Here is a 20,529-nt window from a genome sequence, read left to right on the forward strand (position 1 = left end):
AAACACGGGAAACATGCGCCCCTTTACAGGCATAATATAGACACCCCCCAGCTACGAAATTTAAAGGAATATTACACTTTTATTGTTTCACTTTAAGCATTATTAAAATCACTGCTCCTGAAAAAACGGCCGCTTTTAAAACTTTTTTTTGCATTGATCCATGTCCCCTCGAGCAGGACCCAGGTCCCCAAACACTTTTTTTGACAATAACTTGCATATAAGCCTTTAAAATTAGCACTTTTGATTATTCATGTTCGTGTCCCATAGACTTTAGCGGTGTTCGCGTGTTCAAACAAATTTTTTTCCTGTTCGCATGTTCTGGTGCGAACCAAACAGGGGGGTGTTCGGCTCATCCCTACTATTTACTCTTGAGTTATGGAAGAGGATGTGGGTTGATAATAAAAACATTTAAATTCCAATAAGGATAGAAAAATATATTACTAAAGAATGGAGAAAAACATAAAATAAAAAAGTATGACATGAAATATAAAATATCATGAAAATGAAATATAAAATAAGTGAAAAAAATATATAATTCAATATTGGTTTATGTAATAATTGGATTAATTCATTTACCCCGCAATGTGCAATCCATAGTGATAATATCTAAACCAATAAACTAATAATTGATGTGGCAAAGGAGAATAATAACTAAAAAAATATATGTGTATATATGTAAGATGTCTTAGTATACAAATATGATAAATAAAATCATGAGTTGTTTAGATAAAAAAGAAATACTGATTCATAGTAAATAATGCAATAGAAGCTGAAAAAGGGGATTTAAATTGTGCGGGTCCAATATATTGGATTCCGGAAAAATGTTCTAATGTTGTAAACACAGTTTATAATATTGAGTATGAAGGTCGAATATAATGTATTCTAAAAGATGTAATGTGGGGTATACTCTGAAGCTAAATAAAACCCCTTCTATATTATTAAACTATATGGAAGAACCACATGAGGAGCAAGCTTGTAAAACTACATGAAAAAAGGCCATGCAGAAAGCAGACCAGATAATAGATCATCTAAAGGACGTTGACATTATGATAATACTACATCCTAGCCTCTGTCGGCTATGAGGGGTATACGTAATCAAAACTTTTAATGGAACCTATTTTTAGGATCAAATATGATGTACTAGTGAAGACTGTTTCTATGTTATAAGTAACCAGAAACTTTTATTAAGTGTTAAATATAAAGGTCAGATGTATTATAGCCGATGAAGTCCCGCCTTGGACGTAACGCATATAGGGGTCAGGTGCTTGCATGACGTCACCCGCGACCATCTCGTTCGACACTTCGCATGTGTGTATGCCGGCACTCGGCTTAGAGTGCTCCTTGACGTAAGTGCAATATTTTACTTCTATACTTCAATAAATGTTGAAAAACAGAGCATTAGATCGCTTATTTCTTTACCTACTTTTATGTCACCTGCACTGCAATTGTTTCATCTACACCAGCACCCACTGGGAATTTATGATATATGTTATATGGACTTTTAAATTGCGCCGCACTCTCTTTTTATACATATACCGTCAGAATAACGCACCCTGAATGTCAGCATGTGGTGATTTATCTTTATTCTCATTTTAATATTATGTTTTCTTGTCCTCTGACTAACCACAAGCAAACCATTTTTTTATCAATGAACTTCTATGTGTATTGTCGGACCGGCAATGCATTAATAGCCGCGAGTAGTTTTAAATGACTTTTTTTTCCTTTGAAATGTCATTTTGCTGTCAGACTGTTCTAAACACGGGAAACATGCGCCCCTTTACAGGCATAATATAGACACCCCCCAGCTACGAAATTTAAAGGAATATTACACTTTTATTGTTTCACTTTAAGCATTATTAAAATCACTGCTCCTGAAAAAACGGCCGCTTTTAAAACTTTTTTTTGCATTGATCCATGTCCCCTCGAGCAGGACCCAGGTCCCCAAACACTTTTTTTGACAATAACTTGCATATAAGCCTTTAAAATTAGCACTTTTGATTATTCATGTTCGTGTCCCATAGACTTTAGCGGTGTTCGCGTGTTCAAACAAATTTTTTTCCTGTTCGCATGTTCTGGTGCGAACCAAACAGGGGGGTGTTCGGCTCATCCCTACTATTTACTCTTGAGTTATGGAAGAGGATGTGGGTTGATAATAAAAACATTTAAATTCCAATAAGGATAGAAAAATATATTACTAAAGAATGGAGAAAAACATAAAATAAAAAAGTATGACATGAAATATAAAATATCATGAAAATGAAATATAAAATAAGTGAAAAAAATATATAATTCAATATTGGTTTATGTAATAATTGGATTAATTCATTTACCCCGCAATGTGCAATCCATAGTGATAATATCTAAACCAATAAACTAATAATTGATGTGGCAAAGGAGAATAATAACTAAAAAAATATATGTGTATATATGTAAGATGTCTTAGTATACAAATATGATAAATAAAATCATGAGTTGTTTAGATAAAAAAGAAATACTGATTCATAGTAAATAATGCAATAGAAGCTGAAAAAGGGGATTTAAATTGTGCGGGTCCAATATATTGGATTCCGGAAAAATGTTCTAATGTTGTAAACACAGTTTATAATATTGAGTATGAAGGTCGAATATAATGTATTCTAAAAGACGTAATGTGGGGTATACTCTGAAGCTAAATAAAACCCCTTCTATATTATTAAACTATATGGAAGAACCACATGAGGAGCAAGCTTGTAAAACTACATGAAAAAAGGCCATGCAGAAAGCAGACCAGATAATAGATCATCTAAAGGACGTTGACATTATGATAATACTACATCCTAGCCTCTGTCGGCTATGAGGGGTATACGTAATCAAAACTTTTAATGGAACCTATTTTTAGGATCAAATATGATGTACTAGTGAAGACTGTTTCTATGTTATAAGTAACCAGAAACTTTTATTAAGTGTTAAATATAAAGGTCAGATGTATTATAGCCGATGAAGTCCCGCCTTGGACATAACGCATATAGGGGTCAGGTGCTTGCATGACGTCACCCGCGACCATCTCGTTCGACACTTCGCATGTGTGTATGCCGGCACTCGGCTTAGAGTGCTCCTTGACGTAAGTGCAATATTTTACTTCTATACTTCAATAAATGTTGAAAAACAGAGCATTAGATCGCTTATTTCTTTACCTACTTTTATGTCACCTGCACTGCAATTGTTTCATCTACACCAGCACCCACTGGGAATTTATGATATATGTTATATGGACTTTTAAATTGCGCCGCACTCTCTTTTTATACATATACCGTCAGAATAACGCACCCTGAATGTCAGCATGTGGTGATTTATCTTTATTCTCATTTTAATATTATGTTTTCTTGTCCTCTGACTAACCACAAGCAAACCATCATTGGATATGCACAAACAATCCCCAAAAAACTTTTGGATGCTGACAGTGACATGTCTGTTGTGTCACCGACCCGGATCTCGGTCTTAACTTCGTTGTGGTGGGGTGGACTGGTGGGTCGTATCTGGGAGTCATTCCCATTATCCGAGCGGCACAGGCTTCGGTCTGCAGTATCTTCGCCAAAATGGCCGCCACTAAACAAAAGTGTACAACCACATTGAGGACACGACATGCTATTTAAGAGCGGGAGGTGTAGCAAGATGGACGCTCCTGTTGACGTCCGATGATGAAATGCGTAGGGCGGGGTTTACGAACTTCTTGCATCACCTCCGGTTAGACGAACACAGGTTATTTTGACGGCATTTACTCATTGATCTTTTCATGCTTATACAAATCTTTTAAAATGTGAGTACCATCTTTGCTTACTTACACAATAAAATTTTTAAAAACGGTTTTACACTATGGGCATCCCTTCTCTTTCACATGTTGAACATATTAAAAGTCGATAGACAACATTAAAAGCACAGACCAGTGCTGCCAAGGGTTGCTACACAGTGGCAGATACTGTGACCGCGCAATACCCCTGCAGGGGTGAGGCTATTCGCTGAGTGTATGCACATTAGGAGCACGATTAAAAAGCACTATCACCAAGCCAGCACTTGAATAAGAAGACCTTTTAAACAATATTGTCTTTCAATAAGGACTGGTTCTTTCTGAGCACAAGTCAATTTGTCAAATAAAAAGACTTTTAAAAACAATATTGTTTTTTCAGCAAGCACTGTTTTTTTCTTTTGAGCACAAGTCACTTTGTCAATTAGCTCTTTTTGTTGCTAACTAGCACATATATCCTGAACACAAAGCACTTTTTTTCACATGCACTTTATTAAGGTTTATTAATTTATATTCATTTTATAGTATGTGATATTAAATTGGTTATATTTTTCTACTATAACCCAGTCACAAAATTGGGGGATAGCATATATTTATTCTTCTGGTTTATATCCACAGGGTGCAATACACATATGGGACACAATCTTGTAATCAGCTATATTATTTATACGCTGGAGCACCCCTTCTGGCACTGAAATTACACTGCTAAGCAGCCGGCAGAGGTTGTAACACAACCCAGATACTCTTTTAAGATCCACCGTTAACTAGTTGCCAGAGGGTGTAACACACATTTTTCCCTTTTTTTTCTTTTTTCCTTTATCCATTTACACATTTCTCATTTTGAATTAGTTTTAACCACTAATGGACACCATTAGTTTATAGCACCACACCCTGCTAAATGTGTATACACACAAGGTTCTATTATTAAATACTCACTTCACTAGAACAGTGCCATACCTACATTTGTTTTTATATTCATTCTAGCACACTCTACTCAGGTGGAATTGTACTTGTAGAGGCAGCAGTTCTATATTCTATCTGTACTTATACCCACTGCGCGGATTCCTTTTTACATCTCCATATAGCAATGTGACATCACAATATGGGAAAGAGAAGCCCAATCCAGCAAAGAGACATTTCCATATAGTAATGAGACATCCCAATATGGTAAGGAGCCAGTTCAATCCAGCAAAGAGACATCTCCATATAGCAATGTGACATCCCAATATGGCAAAGAGACAGCCCAATCCAGCAAAGAGACTTCTCCATATAGCAACAAGACATCCCCATATGGCAAAGAGACAGCTTAATCCAGCAAAGAGACATCTCCCTTTAGCAAACAGACATCCCCATATAGCAAAGAGACAGCCCAATCCAGCAAAGAGACATCCCAATCCAGCACAGCAACATCTTCAAAAAGCAACGAGACATCCTCATATGGCAAAAAGACAGCCCAATCCAGCAAAGAGACATCTCCATATAGCAAAGAGACAGCCCAATCCAGCAAACAGACATCCTAATCCAGCAAAGAGACATCTTCATATAGCAACAAGACATCGCAATATGGCAAAGAGACAGCCTAATCCAACAAAGAGACATCCCCATATAGCAAAGAGACAGCCCGATCCAGCAAAGAGACATCTTCATATAGCAACAAGAAATCCCAATCCAGTAAAGAGACATCTCCATATAGCAATGTGACATCCCAATATTGCAAAGAGACAGCCCAATCCAGCAAAAAGACATCCCAAACCAGCACAGCAACATCTTCAAAAAGCAACGAGACATCCTCATATGGCAAAAAGACAGCCCAATCCAGCAAGGAGACATCTCCATATAGCAAAGAGACAGCCCAATCCAGCAAAGAGACATCTTAATCCAGCAAAGCGACATCTTCATATAGCAACAAGACATCCCAATATAGCAAAGAGACAGCCTAATCCAACAAAGAGACATCTCCCTATAGCAAAGAGACATCCCCATATAGCAAAGAGACAGCCCAATCCAGCAAAGAGACATCCTAATCCAGCAAAGAGACATCTTCATATAGCAACAAGACATCCCAATATAGCAAAGAGACAGCCTAATCCAACAAAGAGACATCTCCCTATAGCAAAGAGACATCCCCATATAGCAAAGAGACAGCCCAATCCAGCAAAGAGACATCCCCATCCAGCACAGCAACATCTTCAAAAAGCAATGAGACATTCTCATATGGCAAAGAGACAGCGCAATCCAGCAAAGAGATATCTCCATATAGCAAAGAGACAGCCCAATCCAGCAAAGAGACATCCTAATCCAGCAAAGATACATCTTCATATAGCAACAAGACATCCCAATATGGCAAAGAGACAGGCTAATTAAACAAAGAGACATCTCCCTATAGCAAAGAGACATCCCCATATAGCAAAGAGACAGCCCAATCCAGCAAAGAGACATCTCCATATAGCAACGAGAAATCCCAATCCAGCAAAGAGACATCTCCATATAGCAATGTGACATCCCAATATTGCAAAGAGACAGCCCAATGCAGCAAAGAGACATCTCCATATAGCAAAGAGACAGCCCAATCCAGCAAAGAGACATCCCAATCCAGCACAGCAACATCTTCAAAAAGCAACGAGACATCCTCATATGGCAAAAAGACAGCCCAATCCAGCAAAGAGACATCTCCATATAGCAAAGAGACAGCCCAATCCAGCAAAGAGACATCCTAATCCAGCAAAGAGACATCTTCATATAGCAACAAGACATCCCAATATGGCAAAGAGACAGCCTAATCCAACAAAGAGACATCTCCCCATAGCAAAGAGACATCCCCATATAGCAAAGAGACAGCCCAATCCAGCAAAGAGACATCCCCATCCAGCACAGCAACATCTTCAAAAAGCAACGAGACATTCTCATATGGCAAAGAGACAGCGCAATCCAGCAAAGAGATATCTCCATATAGCAAAGAGACAGCCCAATCCAGCAAAGAGACATCCTAATCCAGCAAAGAGACATCTTCATATAGCAACAAGACATCCCAATATGGCAAAGAGACAGCCTAATCCAACAAAGAGACATCTCCCTATAGCAAAGAGACATCCCCATATAGCAAAGACACAGCCCAATCCAGCAAAGAGACATCTCCATATAGCAATGAGAAATCCCAATCCAGCAAAGAGACATCTCCATATAGCAATGTGACATCCCAATATTGCAAAGAGACAGCCCAATGCAGCAAAGAGACATCTCCATATAGCAAAGAGACAGCCCAATCCAGCAAAGAGACATCCCAGTCCAGCACAGCAACATCTTCAAAAAGCAACGAGACATCCTCATATGGCAAAGAGACAGCCCAATCCAGCAAAGAGACATCCTAATCCAGCAAAGAGACATCTTCATATAGCAACAAGACATCCCCATATAGCAAAGAGACAGCCCAACCCAGCAAAGAAACATCTCCATATAGCAATGAGAAATCCCAATCCAGCAAAGAGAGATCTCCATATAGCAATGTGACATCCCAATATGGGAAAGAGACAGCCCAATCCAGCAAAGATACATCTTCATATAACAATGAGACATCTCAATATGGTAAAGAGACAGTCAAATCCAGCAAAGAGACATCTCCATACAGCAACAAGACATCCCCATATGGCAAAGAGACAGCCTAATCCAACAAAGAGATATCTCCCTATAGCAAAGACACATCTCCATATAGCAAAGAGACAGCCCAATCCAGCAAAGAGACATCCTAATCCAGCAAAGAGACATCTTCATATAGCAACAAGACATCCCAATATGGCAAAGAGAGAGTCCAATCTCAGGCCTCACGTGCTCCTGAGTGGGTATGTGATCCATTTGTGGATGGAGCCATCCAACCATCATTACAGTCTTATTGGCAAATTAATGAGGGTTCCTCCACCGCACAAATTAACCTGGGATGCTTTTAAAGCGACTATTAGAGGGGGGCACATTTAGGCCATTAAGGCTGCTAGAACCCAATATAGCCACGACACTGAGGTATTACAGGAGAAGGAACAGACATATGCCCAGGTATATGCTAATACTCCCTCATCTGCCCCACTGGCAGACCTGTGTCAAGCCAGAAGGGAGCTTCATTTACACTATAAAGACATGACAAAAAAGCTAGAACACGTATGATGAAGCGAGTATTTGAACAGGGGGATAAGAATGGATGCTTGCTGGTCATGCTTGTAGCTGATAGTTATGCCTCCACTGTTGTCCCCTTGTGTATATTCACCCTCTGGATCACTGGTGTATTCTAGTGAGGAAATCCTTGATGCTTTCCTCTCTTTTTACGCAGCACTATATTCTCCTATTCCATCCTACTTAAACGGGGACTTGGTTGCACTCTTGGAACCACTCCACCTTCCCACTTTGCCTTCAGAAGTATCTAAGCATCTATCCTTAATGCCCCTTTTGGGTGGGAGGAACTTGCTTCAGTGGTAGGATCCTTTTCAAACTGTAAGGCACCGGGCCCAGATGGGCTGCCAGCTGAGTGGTAAAGGCAACATATGGATATTATCTCACTGCGTCTGTTGACCTGTTGATCTGTTTATGGGGAATGTTTACAGGTGGGCCATGTCACGTATCAGGTAAGACCAGAACTGTGTGGACTGCAACAGAGGAAACCCAAACGTATATAAGTGAAATATAGTGATTTATTAAGATAAGTTAATAAACACAACCACCTACAATATAATACAATGTGCAACCAACCAACCACAAACAGAAACCCACAAACAATAATAATAGACAGATATATACATTTAATGGAGGATACCGGAATCATAAACAGAGCCAGGCCAGGGTCGTCAATGGGAGGTCAGCAGCTGGGGATAGAGAACAAACAGGACAAGGAGAGGATGGATGGATCAGGCTGTAAGGTAAGGGTAACAGGATCACAGGAGGGACGGGTACAGGTACAAGGCACAGGGTTCAGGTACAGGGAACAGGTTCAGAGACGGGATCAGAATCAGGTTTCAGAGCTCACAGAATCAGGTCAGGGCACAAGGAAGATACCAAGGCAAGTGTGTGTGTATACTTGCCGGGTATTTATATCTATCTCCTGCAATCGGGCTCAGGTGACGCTTGATCGCAGGAGATGTCGGCTCCACACTGCCAGTAACCATGCGCTGGTGGGCTCCAGTACTGCAGCCAAAAGATCAAATAATACCACCACCAGGAGAGAGCTCTCCTGACAGTCTGGACACCCGCTGGTGGACATAAGTACTGCACGCCAGATGTCTAATGCCCCGTACACACGGTCGGACTTTGTTCGGACATTCCGACAACAAAATCCTAGGATTTTTTCCGACGGATGTTGGTTCAAACTTGTTTTGCCTACACACGGTCGCACAAAGTTGTCGGAATTTCCGATCGACAACCACGCGGTCACGTACACCACGTACGATGAGACTAGAAAAGGCCGGTTCAGAACCAAGCGCGGCACCCTTTGGGCTCCTTTTGCTAATCTCGTGTTAGTAAAAGTTTGGTGAGAGACGATTCGCGCTTTTTCAGACTCGTGGCTTTCAGATCGTTTTCTGCCGTTCAGTTTGTGCTTGTGGGTTTGTATCTGCTCTTCAGTGCGTGCAGTCAGTTCGTATCAGAGTTTTCTGTGTGATCTTGCCTGCTCGTTGCTGTTTTTCAGGTCGCTCTTCACAGGCCTTGCTGTTCTTCAGTGCGTTCTGTTACTTCGTTCTGAGCAGCCGACCATTTTCTAGCCATGTTTCGTATACGTACTCCTCGTACAGTTCGCGCTGTGCGGGGGCTTGGTGTTGGGGTCCTGACCTTGACACAAGTCCAGTCCATGAATAGGGTGGGGAGGAGTTCATGGACCAAGAATTGGTTGCTTCAGCGTGACCAGTTCTCTCATATGCCTTTGCTCCGTGAGACCGTGAGAATAATCCTGATGATTTCAGGAACTTTCTCAGGATGACGGACCCCGTATTTCACCGTCTGTTGGCTTCGCTGACCCCCTATATCTGCAGGCAGGATACCTGCATGAGGCAAGCCATCACTCCGGAGCAGAGGTTGGTCACTACCCTGCGGTATTTGGCGACAGGGAGAAGCCTGCAGGACCTCAAGTTCTCGACAGGCATCTCCCCCCAGGCTCTGGGGATCATTATCCCAGAGACCTGTTCTGCCATCATCCAGGTCCTGCAGAAGGAGTATATGAAGGTAAGATTTTTATCCTTTTATATCACATTTTATTGTATTGAATGTTTGATAATATATTGTATTTCTTCCCTCATTCCCTAATTACCATGATTGTAATATGCTGTGAATGTCCCCTTTGTTCTCATGCATGCTGGATTTTTAGGTAATTATTATTTTATGTCCTTCATACATATTTGCCCTTCAATAACCTCCCCAGCATGGTCTTTCCTGGCCTATATTCACCTCATGTAGTCACTTAACAATGTATTTTATCAGCTCCATAGTAGTGCTTTACCCCAAACACCCCCTAAAATGTTTGGAAATGTTATTTTTGATTTGAATTCAGGCAGAGTGCCAGAGGGTTTTTTTTGTGGTGTCCCCAAATTTTTTTTAACCCTCCCTCCCCCCAACTGCTAAGTCAGCTGATCCCAATTCTCTATCCTCAATCATCTATCTGCTGACTTTGCTAAACCCATACACACTATACCCACCTCTTTACTGGTCAGATGTATGGATGAATTCCCCAAAGCATGTAGTGCAAGGGCCTGCCTGTATACTTTCCAATGGTACTGTTTAAAGTTTTGGTATCCTATTATTATCTTGATAGGTAATAGCAGAATGTTCAAATGTCCTCAAATGTGTACAGTGTGTATTTATATCTTTGTATTATGACACTTCTTACCTGTCCAGTGGTCTGCCAATAGTGTAACTAAGGAGGGGCTGTTCCAAGTAATACCCATTATTTAGGCATTCATCTCTCAATGAAGTGAAGAGGGTTACCTGTCCAAGAGTCCCCCCCCCCCCCTATAATGTTAGAAATGGCCCATGAGAGGGGGGGAGGGGGAATATGATAGGTGTACCTTATACTTTGGCCTTGTTAAATTCCCCTTAGTAAATGCTATCTGGAGGTTGCCCCATAATGTTTGTGTATAATCTGCTTGCCATGTATCTTTGAAAAAATAGTAATTTTTATTGTTTTTTCCTCAACAGTTTCCTTCAACGCCACAGGAATGGCAGACTGTGGCCTCCCACTTTGCCCAGCGGTGGGACTTTCCTAACTGCGGAGGGGCAATTGATGGGAAGCACGTCCACATCGTCCCACCACCCAACTCGGGGTCGTACTATTATAATTACAAAGGGTTTAATAGTATAGTGATGTTGGCGGTGGTGTCGGCTAATTACGAGTTCTTGTATGTGGACGTAGGGAAGAATGGCCGGATGTCCGATGGTGGAGTGATCGCCCAGACGGAGTTCTACAGGTGTCTCCAGAATGGCAGCTTGGACTTGCCACCTCCAGAGGACAATGTTGAAGGTCTCCCATTTGTGTTCGTTGCTGATGAAGCATTTGCGCTGGGGGACCACCTGATGCGGCCATTCCCGATGAGGACCCTCACCCCGGAACAGAGGGTTTTTAATTACCGGCTGGCCAGAGCCCGAAGAGTGGTGGAGAACACATTTGGAATCCTGGCCAGCCGGTTCCGATTATTTCTGACACCCATCCATATGGCGGAGTATAAACTGAACCATATAATACTTGCCTGCTGTGTTCTCCATAATTTTTTAAGAAAACATTCAGCCAACTATGCTGGCTCAGTTGGGCCTGAGGCCGGAATCCCTAATCCATCAACACTGACGGCGCTTGAAAGTGGCCGTCCTGGCTTGCCCTCCCTGAATGCCCGTGATGTCCGGTTACGCTACCTGGAGTTCTTTGCGGGTAGGGGGGCTATCAATATGCCAGACAATCTGTGACACCTTTTTCAAATAAACAACCAAAAGAAATTCTTTGTGGACATTTACTGCTTGTGTTTGTTTTAGCTGACCCTGACAGAAATGTGTTGAGTGCAGAAAATGTCGTGATTGGGTAACCTTATAAAAAACAGTGTTGGCTGGTACTTCCTAAATGCAAAAACACATTTCACTACAAGTGCACTTGCAACTGCACTGAACCTGCACTTGTAGTGCAAAGTGGATTTGCCCTTAGGAAATAACCCCCATTTTTGCATAAAACAGCAATTACATCACCCCAAAAGTGTTGTAGTGTTTTGACAATAATCCACAAATTCTTGAGTAAGGCACTTTTTTATACCTGCACAATCACATGTGCATTTCCCAAAGGTTTTTAAAACAAACCAACATGTTTGTTGTATAACAATGTTTGCAGTAGCATTATCAAAAATCGAAATATCCATTTCAGATAAAACAGGCCTGTGTAAAACCAACAAGAAAGCCAAAAAACTTGAACTTACAAAGTTCACATATGGTAAAACCTGAAGGCTATATCAGACATGAGTATTTAGGAACTGTGTTTGATATAGCGTTCAGATGGGGGGAAATCACCCCTGGAAAAGCCAAATTTGGAAGATGCACACCAATTTACGAATGTCAACATGTGCTATCTGCCATCAGGGGGGATCAAGGGACGTGTTTTGGGGGAGCAAGCCCTTCCTCAATGCGACTTTATAATTGAGGAAGGGGTTGCACCCCCAAAACGCGTCCATTGATCTCCCATGATGGCAGATAGCACATGTTGGCACACTGTGTGCATCCTCCAAATTTGGCTTTTCTAAACATAGAAAAAATTTTCGTACGATAAAACAGGTGATTTTGTGGGGTTTAAATTTGCCCCAAAACATCAATGATGTTATTATTTTTTTTAATAACATCACTGATTTGTTGCTGGATGTTTTGCAATTGGAGATTACACCCCATGATCTCCCCGATGAGTATCTGGGCACTTTCAGATGTAAAGCGTTCTGGATCACGATCACCTAAAAAGAGATAAAGAACAAAAAAAAAGGTCTCAAAAATCTGCCACCATCCATCTCTTTTACCTGAGCCTGTGGACGCAGACACTCACCTGTTGTGGTGCCAATCTCCACCACGTCTTCTTCTTCCTCCTGCTCAGCTTCTTGGGTTGGTATTTCCCCTTCTTCCAGAGGGGGGGGTCTCTGGTCTCCTGGGATGAGGGGTGTCCGAGTCTTTTATCCCCTATGTAAAACAAAAATGGTATACTTAGCACACAGATATTTGAAGGCAGAACTAGAAATAGGAAACATTGCTTGGAAGTGGGGTACAATTGTCTATTTTAGCCGAGTTCCAAGATGTATATTTTTTAGTGTCCTTTGTCAAGCTGCAATACTTTACCTGTTTAGTACAAGCTTCACAGATGTAGCCCCCCCTATAGTATACACTGGAGCACCTGTGTGGCCCCCCTAATAAAAATGGTGTTCTGGGGTCCCACACTAGTGCTCCAGTGTCCAGATGTGAAAACAGCTGCTCAGTGTCCTCTCTTTACACACAATCTAGTTTGCATTTTATTCTAGTAACAAACCCATCTACACAAACAAATATTTGGCATCCAAGTAGGCCCCTAAAAATGTGTGAAAATGCATATGGCCTAAACAATGGTGTTCTAGAGGCCGAAAGAAAAATGTTTGATACGAACGAATAATGGGCCCATGAACATTAAAGTTGACCTTTTTAAACGTTACAATTAATAAAAGCATATGGAGCAGAACGAACGTAATAAAGACAGAAAGAATAGGAACACAGCACAACTACTTACTTTTTTGCAGCACTCTCCGGATCTTTCGGTACTGCTCTGGCTCTCTCAACTTCAGGTCTGACCACCGCTTCCTGAGCTGATCTTTTGATCTTCGTACCCCGAAATTCCTCTCAAGACTCCTGACCACTTTCGCCATGATCTTGGCCTTTCTAAAGTTGGGGTTGGGGTAAGGCTCATATTTTCCGTCATAGTCGGACTTCCTCATGATGTCGACCATCTCCAACATCTCCCCAAACGACATATTTGTGGCCTTAAAACGTCTCCTTCTGGATCGGGACGTGCCTGGATCCGACCTTTCCTCCTCCTCCTCCTTGTTGCTAGAATTAGCACGCACCTGCTGTAACTCCGCCATGTGCTCTTCACCCACTGCGCCGAACGAAAAGGGGCGGGGAATACACTAGAAAGAACGTCAGGGGCGGGCGGAGTTACACGCATGCGCAGTGTGTATAAAGCGTAACACGCGTGCGTATTACGTACGATCTGTGAGCGGAGGAAGGAGCAATGGACACGCCGATCGTAAGAACGAAGGTAAGAGACAAACTTGTGCCTATACTGCTTCTAGATTGAGGCCTATATTGTAACAAGATTAGGAGAGTTTTGTCTGACATTAGGCTTTGTCTTGTGTTGTGTCTTGCAGTGAACATGGATATCTTAATGAAAGACAATGACTTCATGTCAGTATTCATAGATATGCTAAGTGAGCTGCCCTGTCTGTGGGAGATTACCCACCCCCATTTCAAGAACCAAGCAAAGAGGAAGGCAGCACTGGAGCAATTGTGTGAAATTGTGAAGCAGGTGACCCCCACGGCAGACATCACCTATTTAAAGATATTAATTGGTGGCCTGAGGAGTACATATCTGAGGGAGCGCAAGAAAGTCCTGGATTCACAGACATCTGGAGCAGCAGATGACATCTATGTCCCCAGGATGTTGTACTACGACAGGCTGCACTTTCTGGCAGGCCAGAGTGAACCCAGGTCATCCCTCTCCAATCTTCCTTCCACGCTTCCTTCCCCCCCGGCTGAGGCTTCTGACGCCCAACCTGGGCCTTCCAGGCCACATGTGGAGGAGCCCAGATTGAGCCAGGTATAGCATTCCTCTAAATATTTCTGCTTGTCCAATCAATGATGTTAACTAGATGTTAGTTGGGAGTACTAATTTAGGATTGTGATTGATGATGCAAAAACTAAAACTATGTCCGTTTTTCATACACAGGGAAGTCTCAGCCAGGAGGTGGCCGGGCCGAGCCGGCTGGCTGATATCAAGGTCCCTCCACCCCCCCTGAAAAGAGAAAGTGGCAGTAGGAGGAATACCCTAGAGGAGGCTGCTATAGCATTCTTTTGGAGGGCTACAGAGGTCCTGGGAGCACCACACACCATGCAGGAGAACATTGCTGCCTTCATAGCCTATAAAATGCAGAGGATGGAGGAGGGCCAAAAAGCCTTGTGTGAGGCCCTCATATCGGAGGCTCTGGAGAAAGGTATGAGGGGCCAAATTACACCTCACACACATCTTTGGGATGGTCCTCCTCCTCTTCCTGCAGGTCCTCCTCCTCCTCCCTCTCCTCCAGGTCCCCCCAGTCCTCCTCCAGGTCCTTCCAGTCCTCCTCCTCCTCCAGGTCCTACTCCTCCTCCTGCCACATCTCCAACAGCACAGCCACAGCCCGGAATGAAGCGTGGAAGGAAGACCAGACAGTGATTGCCCTGGGTTCAGTCTGGTCGGCCAAAAGATGCAGCCTCTTGTGGTACCACAGCCTGGGGACACAGATGTCATCTGCTGCTATCCGGATCTCTGCGAATCCCGGACCAGACTGCCCTCCCTTATATATGGACTCCTCAGGCCACCAATTTTGATGTTGAAGAATTGATGTCTGCCGTGGGGGTCCCAGGCTTCGTTAATTTCTCTTGTTGATCCAGTGTTGCCTTCCTCTTTGTTTGGTTCTGATCCCTTAATAAAGGATTTTTGTTTTGAATTATACTCTCCTATGTGTTTTACTTCAAAAATGACAGTTGGTTTGTGAGGATTCAGGTACATTTCAAATATACAATGTGAAATGAACAAGGGACACCAACACCAAACAATCTCCTGTAGATTAAATAATAAAAGATATCAATGGTGTTGGGGTAACTTGACACACAAAACACACCCAAAAATATTCTGGAGTAAAAATAAAAATAATATTGAACAAAGATCAGCCTTGGAAAAAATCCAAACATTAAAGAAAAAAAAAGGCTTAAAATCCAAAATAAAAAAAAATTAAAAAATATAAAACTATCAGATGTGACAACTAATAACAATATATTCAGGGAATCCCACTAAAAAAACACAAATAAAAGTTTGTGAGAAGTGTGTGTGAATATGAGCATCAAAACGACTTCACACACACTTCTCACAAACTTTTATTTGAATTCTTGTCACATTATAAAGAAGAAGAGAGTGCGCTGTATTAAACCATTTTGAACATTGCAGCGTGACGCAAGTGCTGTATCCATTGCGAACGGTAAGTTTACCAGAACGAGCTGTCCCGTGTCGGAATTTCTTCTGAGCATGCGTGGCACTGGTGCGTCGGAACAGGCCACACACGGTCGGAATTGACGCGATCGGATTTTGTTGTCGGAAAATTTTATCTCCTGCTGTCCAACTTTGTATGTCGGAAAATCCGATGGAAAATGTCCGATGGAGCCCACACACGGTCGGAATTTCCGACAACACGCTCCAATCGGACAATGTCCATCGGAAAATCCGACCGTGTGTACGGGGCATAACAATTCTACCAGCAGGTGGGACAATTCCTGACAGGCCAGCTGCCTCCCTCACTGTATGAAGCACATATTGTGCTTATAGCCAAACCAGACAAGGACCCCTTGCATTGCGCCTCTTATCAGCCAATCTCACTACTAAATATGGATTTTAAAATCCTTACGAAAATGCTGGCCAACAGACTCATGTCAGTTATATCTCATTTAGTGTTTGAGGATTAGAAGAGGTTCATGCCTGACAAGGCCACTGATATCAACTTGAGAAGGGTTTATACTCATCTACAGCTAAGCCCTGAGATTACCAAAGGGGGGATATTAGTGTTTTTGGATTTAGAGAAGGCTTTTGATTCCGTGGATTGGAGCTACATGCAGGAAGTATTTTGGCGGTTCGAGTTTGGCCCTTTTTTCTGTAAATGGATTATCACTCCCCAGTTGCGGCAGTCAGACTCGAATGGGATGGTATCAGAGTTGTTCCCGGTAGCTGGGGGGACATGCCAGGGCTGCCCATCTCCTGGCCTATTTGCTTTGCTTATAGAGCCCTTGGCTACAGCCCTGCGTGTGTCTTTTGGGGTGAAGGGAATACAGGTGGGTGTATTAGAGGAAAAAACGGCGTTATAAGCTGATGATATGATGCTTTTCCTGGGGGATCATGACCAGTCGTTGACCTCAGCTCTGTCCATCCTGGACACCTTCTCCCGGTTTTCTGGTCTTAAGGTGAATTGGAGTAAGTCACAAATTTTTTCACAAATTTTCCATCCCCAACCCTCAGGGCCCCGATAGGCTGCCCTTTTCAGTGGGTAGATAAGGTGAAATATTTGGGACTAAATATTTCCCAGTTGGTATCCGACTTTATTCCTCTCAATGTTGCTCCGATTCTGCAGACACTTAAGCAACGCACACAGGCCTGGCGTAACCTACCACTATCCCTGATTGGGAAAATAAATCTGCTGAAAATTGAATTACTCCCTCTATTCCTATATGTCTTCAGGAACTCCCCAGTCTGGATACCTCAGACTATTTTACAGTCCATTGATAAAGTAACTTTCTCTGGGGTGGCGGACTCCACGTATTAAATTTGCAAAAGTTGCAGCATCCCTGGAAAGAAGGGGGAATGGCGATACCCAATTTTGCTAGATATTTCTTAGCGGGGCAGTTGGTTTTTGCACATAGATGGCTGACTAAGCCAGATGATGATGCTGTGGTAACTTTAGAAGCTGCAGTAGTTAGTTCGTATGAGGCACTGTCTGGCCTGTTATACAGGGGGAGAGGGGCCCCTTATCCCATTATGGGGTCCATGCGCTCAGTCATAAGAGCGTGGGACTTGGCTAGAAGGGCTGAACTTCAGGGTGGAGTGGTGTCACCTTATACTCCTCTGTGGCATAATCCAAGCTTATCTCACTTTTTTGCATATCTAGAGCCAATCATCTGGACCAGATATGGGATAAAAACAGTAGGTTCGGTGGTTGGAAATAGGGTGTTGTTGACATTTGATGTGCTCAGAAGTAAGTACCAGCTCCATAGCTCACACTGGTTTCATTTTCTCCAATTCAGGCATGCTTTTTGTACCCAATTTGGGTCCTCCACTCTGGACGTGCGGGCTGGCGACCTGGAATCACTGCTTAGGAATAAAGACCTACCTAAAGCCTTGTCTACTATCTACAAGAAATTATTCATAGATACTACAAAGGTTCTAGCATCTTGTTGTGCTGCATGGATGTCAGATTTCACGCAGCTTGACGATAATGTATAGGACACCACGTTTGCCAGACTGGTGTTGGCGCGTGATCACTTGATACAGTTCAAGTTTCTTCATAGGATATACTACACCCTTGCTAAATTAACAAGGATTTTCTCTGCGCACCCGTTGATCTGTTAGAGGTGTGATACACCTGAGGCAGATTTTTTGCACATCTTCTGGCTTTGCCCGCACATTTGGCAGTTCTGGGTGGGGGTGCTGGACTGTGTTGGGTCGGAAACTACGATCGTTATTGCACCATCTATAGAAGCTTGGTGGACACATTAGCACCCAAAAATGTGATCCGTACTTTGCTCACCTTGCTCCTGTACTATGCTCACAAAGTGATTATCTTATCGTGGAAGAAACTGTTGGCCCCTACCACTATGGCCTGGAAGGCATTGATTAACAAGGCTCTACCATTGTATGAAGCCACATATCTCAATAGAGGGGTACCTGATAAGTTTAAAAAGATGTGGGGTGGTTGGATAGAAAACAGCTCAACAGCATAAGATTAATTGCCTCCTGGTTGATGGTTGTCATATTTGGTGAGCAGTAAGGCTTGTGTAAGCTTGGATGGGCACCCATAATTTCTCCTAGTACAGCAGAGGGGGATATTGTACTGCATATAATGAATATGTATAGTGTGTACCCCTTTCTTTCCTTGCTATGATTTTTCTCTGGAAGGATCTCTGACAATTTCTTTTATTTGGTCCGGGAGCTGGATTGTACACTGGTGCTGTTAAATTGTAGTGCTGAATGTTTACTATGTTCCAAGTTTGTATTCTTTTTTCTCTATGTGAAAAACCTTTAATAAAAAGAATTTTCAAAAAAAAAAAAAAGAGACAGACCAATCCATAAATCTCCATATAGCAAAGAGACATTACCATATAGCAAAGAGACAGCACAATCCAGCAAAGAGACAGCTTCAAATAGCAACAAGACAGCCCCATATGGCAAAGAGACAGCCCAGTCCAGCAAAGAGACATCTCCATATAGCAAAGAGACATTACCATATAGCAAACAGACAGCCCAATCCAGCAAAGATACATCCCAACTCAGCAAAGAGACATCTTCATATACCAAAGAGACATCCCCATATAGCAAAGAGACAGCCCAATCCAGCAAAGATACATCCCAATCCAGCAAAGAGACATCTTCATATAGCAACGAGACATCCCCATATAGCAAAGAGACAGCCCAATCCAGCAAAGAGACATCTCCATATAGTAACGTGACATCCCCATATAGCAAAAAGACATCTCCATAAAGCAATGATACATTCCAGTCCAGCAATGTCACATAGCTCTGGCCTCCCTGTGCCCAAACAGCCCCCTCATTTCACTTGTACACACAGCCCCTACTTGTAAAGGAGGTCTTCCTAGTCCCAGCTTTGTTTACACAAAGTCGCTGAGACACAGCCAAGCACAGTCTAGAATACAGCACAATCAGCACACAAACTAGGAATGCACATGCAGAAAATAGCCAGAGGTGGCAACAAAGAGCCCGATGTGAGCTTATTGACACAGAGCAGCAGCTTCTGCCGACTCCTGTAGAATATGCATAAAGAAAGCCAGCACAGTCACGCGGGGCCTCTGCACCCACCACTGCCTTCTCCCATCCCAGCGGGGTGGCTGGGCCCCTCAGGAAGCCCAGGCCCCCTACAAGTATGTGGGTTGTCCCTCCCTGATGGCGGCCCTCCTCACAGATGCCAAGCACACGTTGCCTTTGTAGCAAGATAGAACGTGTAACAATATTGCAACCCTAACAACACACTAGCTCAAGAAACATGGCAGGCATTAGCTTGACTTTTGAGATGATGACTTCTACCCTGAATATCCAAACCCATTCCTACTTAGAAATATGAGGATTGTCATGAACAAATGTGGTATTCAGAGTTCTTTTTTGTGATCATTTGACTCTCCAAAGTACTTTACCAGTAGAAGTATACAGTAAAACAAATGTCCACTCCCTTGGGGAACTTATTATGTTATTATTTTGATTTACAATTTATATTTCTCAACCATACTGACAGAGAAATTGAAACAAAAATAAATTATAAAGACGGAGGTCTATTTATAAAAGTAAAACAACCTTTATCACATTTCTATTCTAAAAAGATATATATATGCATACATACACATTCTAAACCTGTTTATATTCAATTATAAACATACCTGTCTATTCCATATATGTAAACGACAGCAACCATTTCACAAAATGCAATTATCAGCAAAGGAATTGATCCAGCATATCCATCAAACAATGCCAGCCAATAATTTCCAGAATTCAGAACAAATATGAGAGCAATCAAAAATGAGACAGCACATATTGTACCTGCAGAACAAATACATAAATCATAAATAATAAAAATGACATGAGAAAGAAACAATTTTTGTTTCCTTTTGCCAGTGTGCAGTTTAGTTTAAGTAAAACAACTTGTAACAAGACGAAGTAGGGAACTAAAACTATGGATACCCTTATATTTGGTTTAACAACACTTTTTAAATTAATAGCT

General features: G+C 42.2%; 1 protein-coding gene across 1 annotated transcript in view; it reads right to left on the bottom strand.

The window, feature by feature from the left end:
- Positions 1-20,529, bottom strand: part of SLC6A19 (solute carrier family 6 member 19) — a 296,856-nt gene that overhangs the window by 31,784 nt on the left and 244,543 nt on the right. Inside the window, exon 12 of the mRNA XM_073630654.1 lies at positions 20,189-20,348. Within this exon, the coding sequence (XP_073486755.1) occupies positions 20,189-20,348 (160 nt within the window). The remainder of the gene's footprint in view (positions 1-20,188; positions 20,349-20,529) is intronic.

Source organism: Aquarana catesbeiana, linkage group LG05 (genome assembly GCF_042186555.1).
Source record: "Aquarana catesbeiana isolate 2022-GZ linkage group LG05, ASM4218655v1, whole genome shotgun sequence".
Classification (NCBI taxonomy): Eukaryota; Metazoa; Chordata; class Amphibia; order Anura; family Ranidae; genus Aquarana; species Aquarana catesbeiana.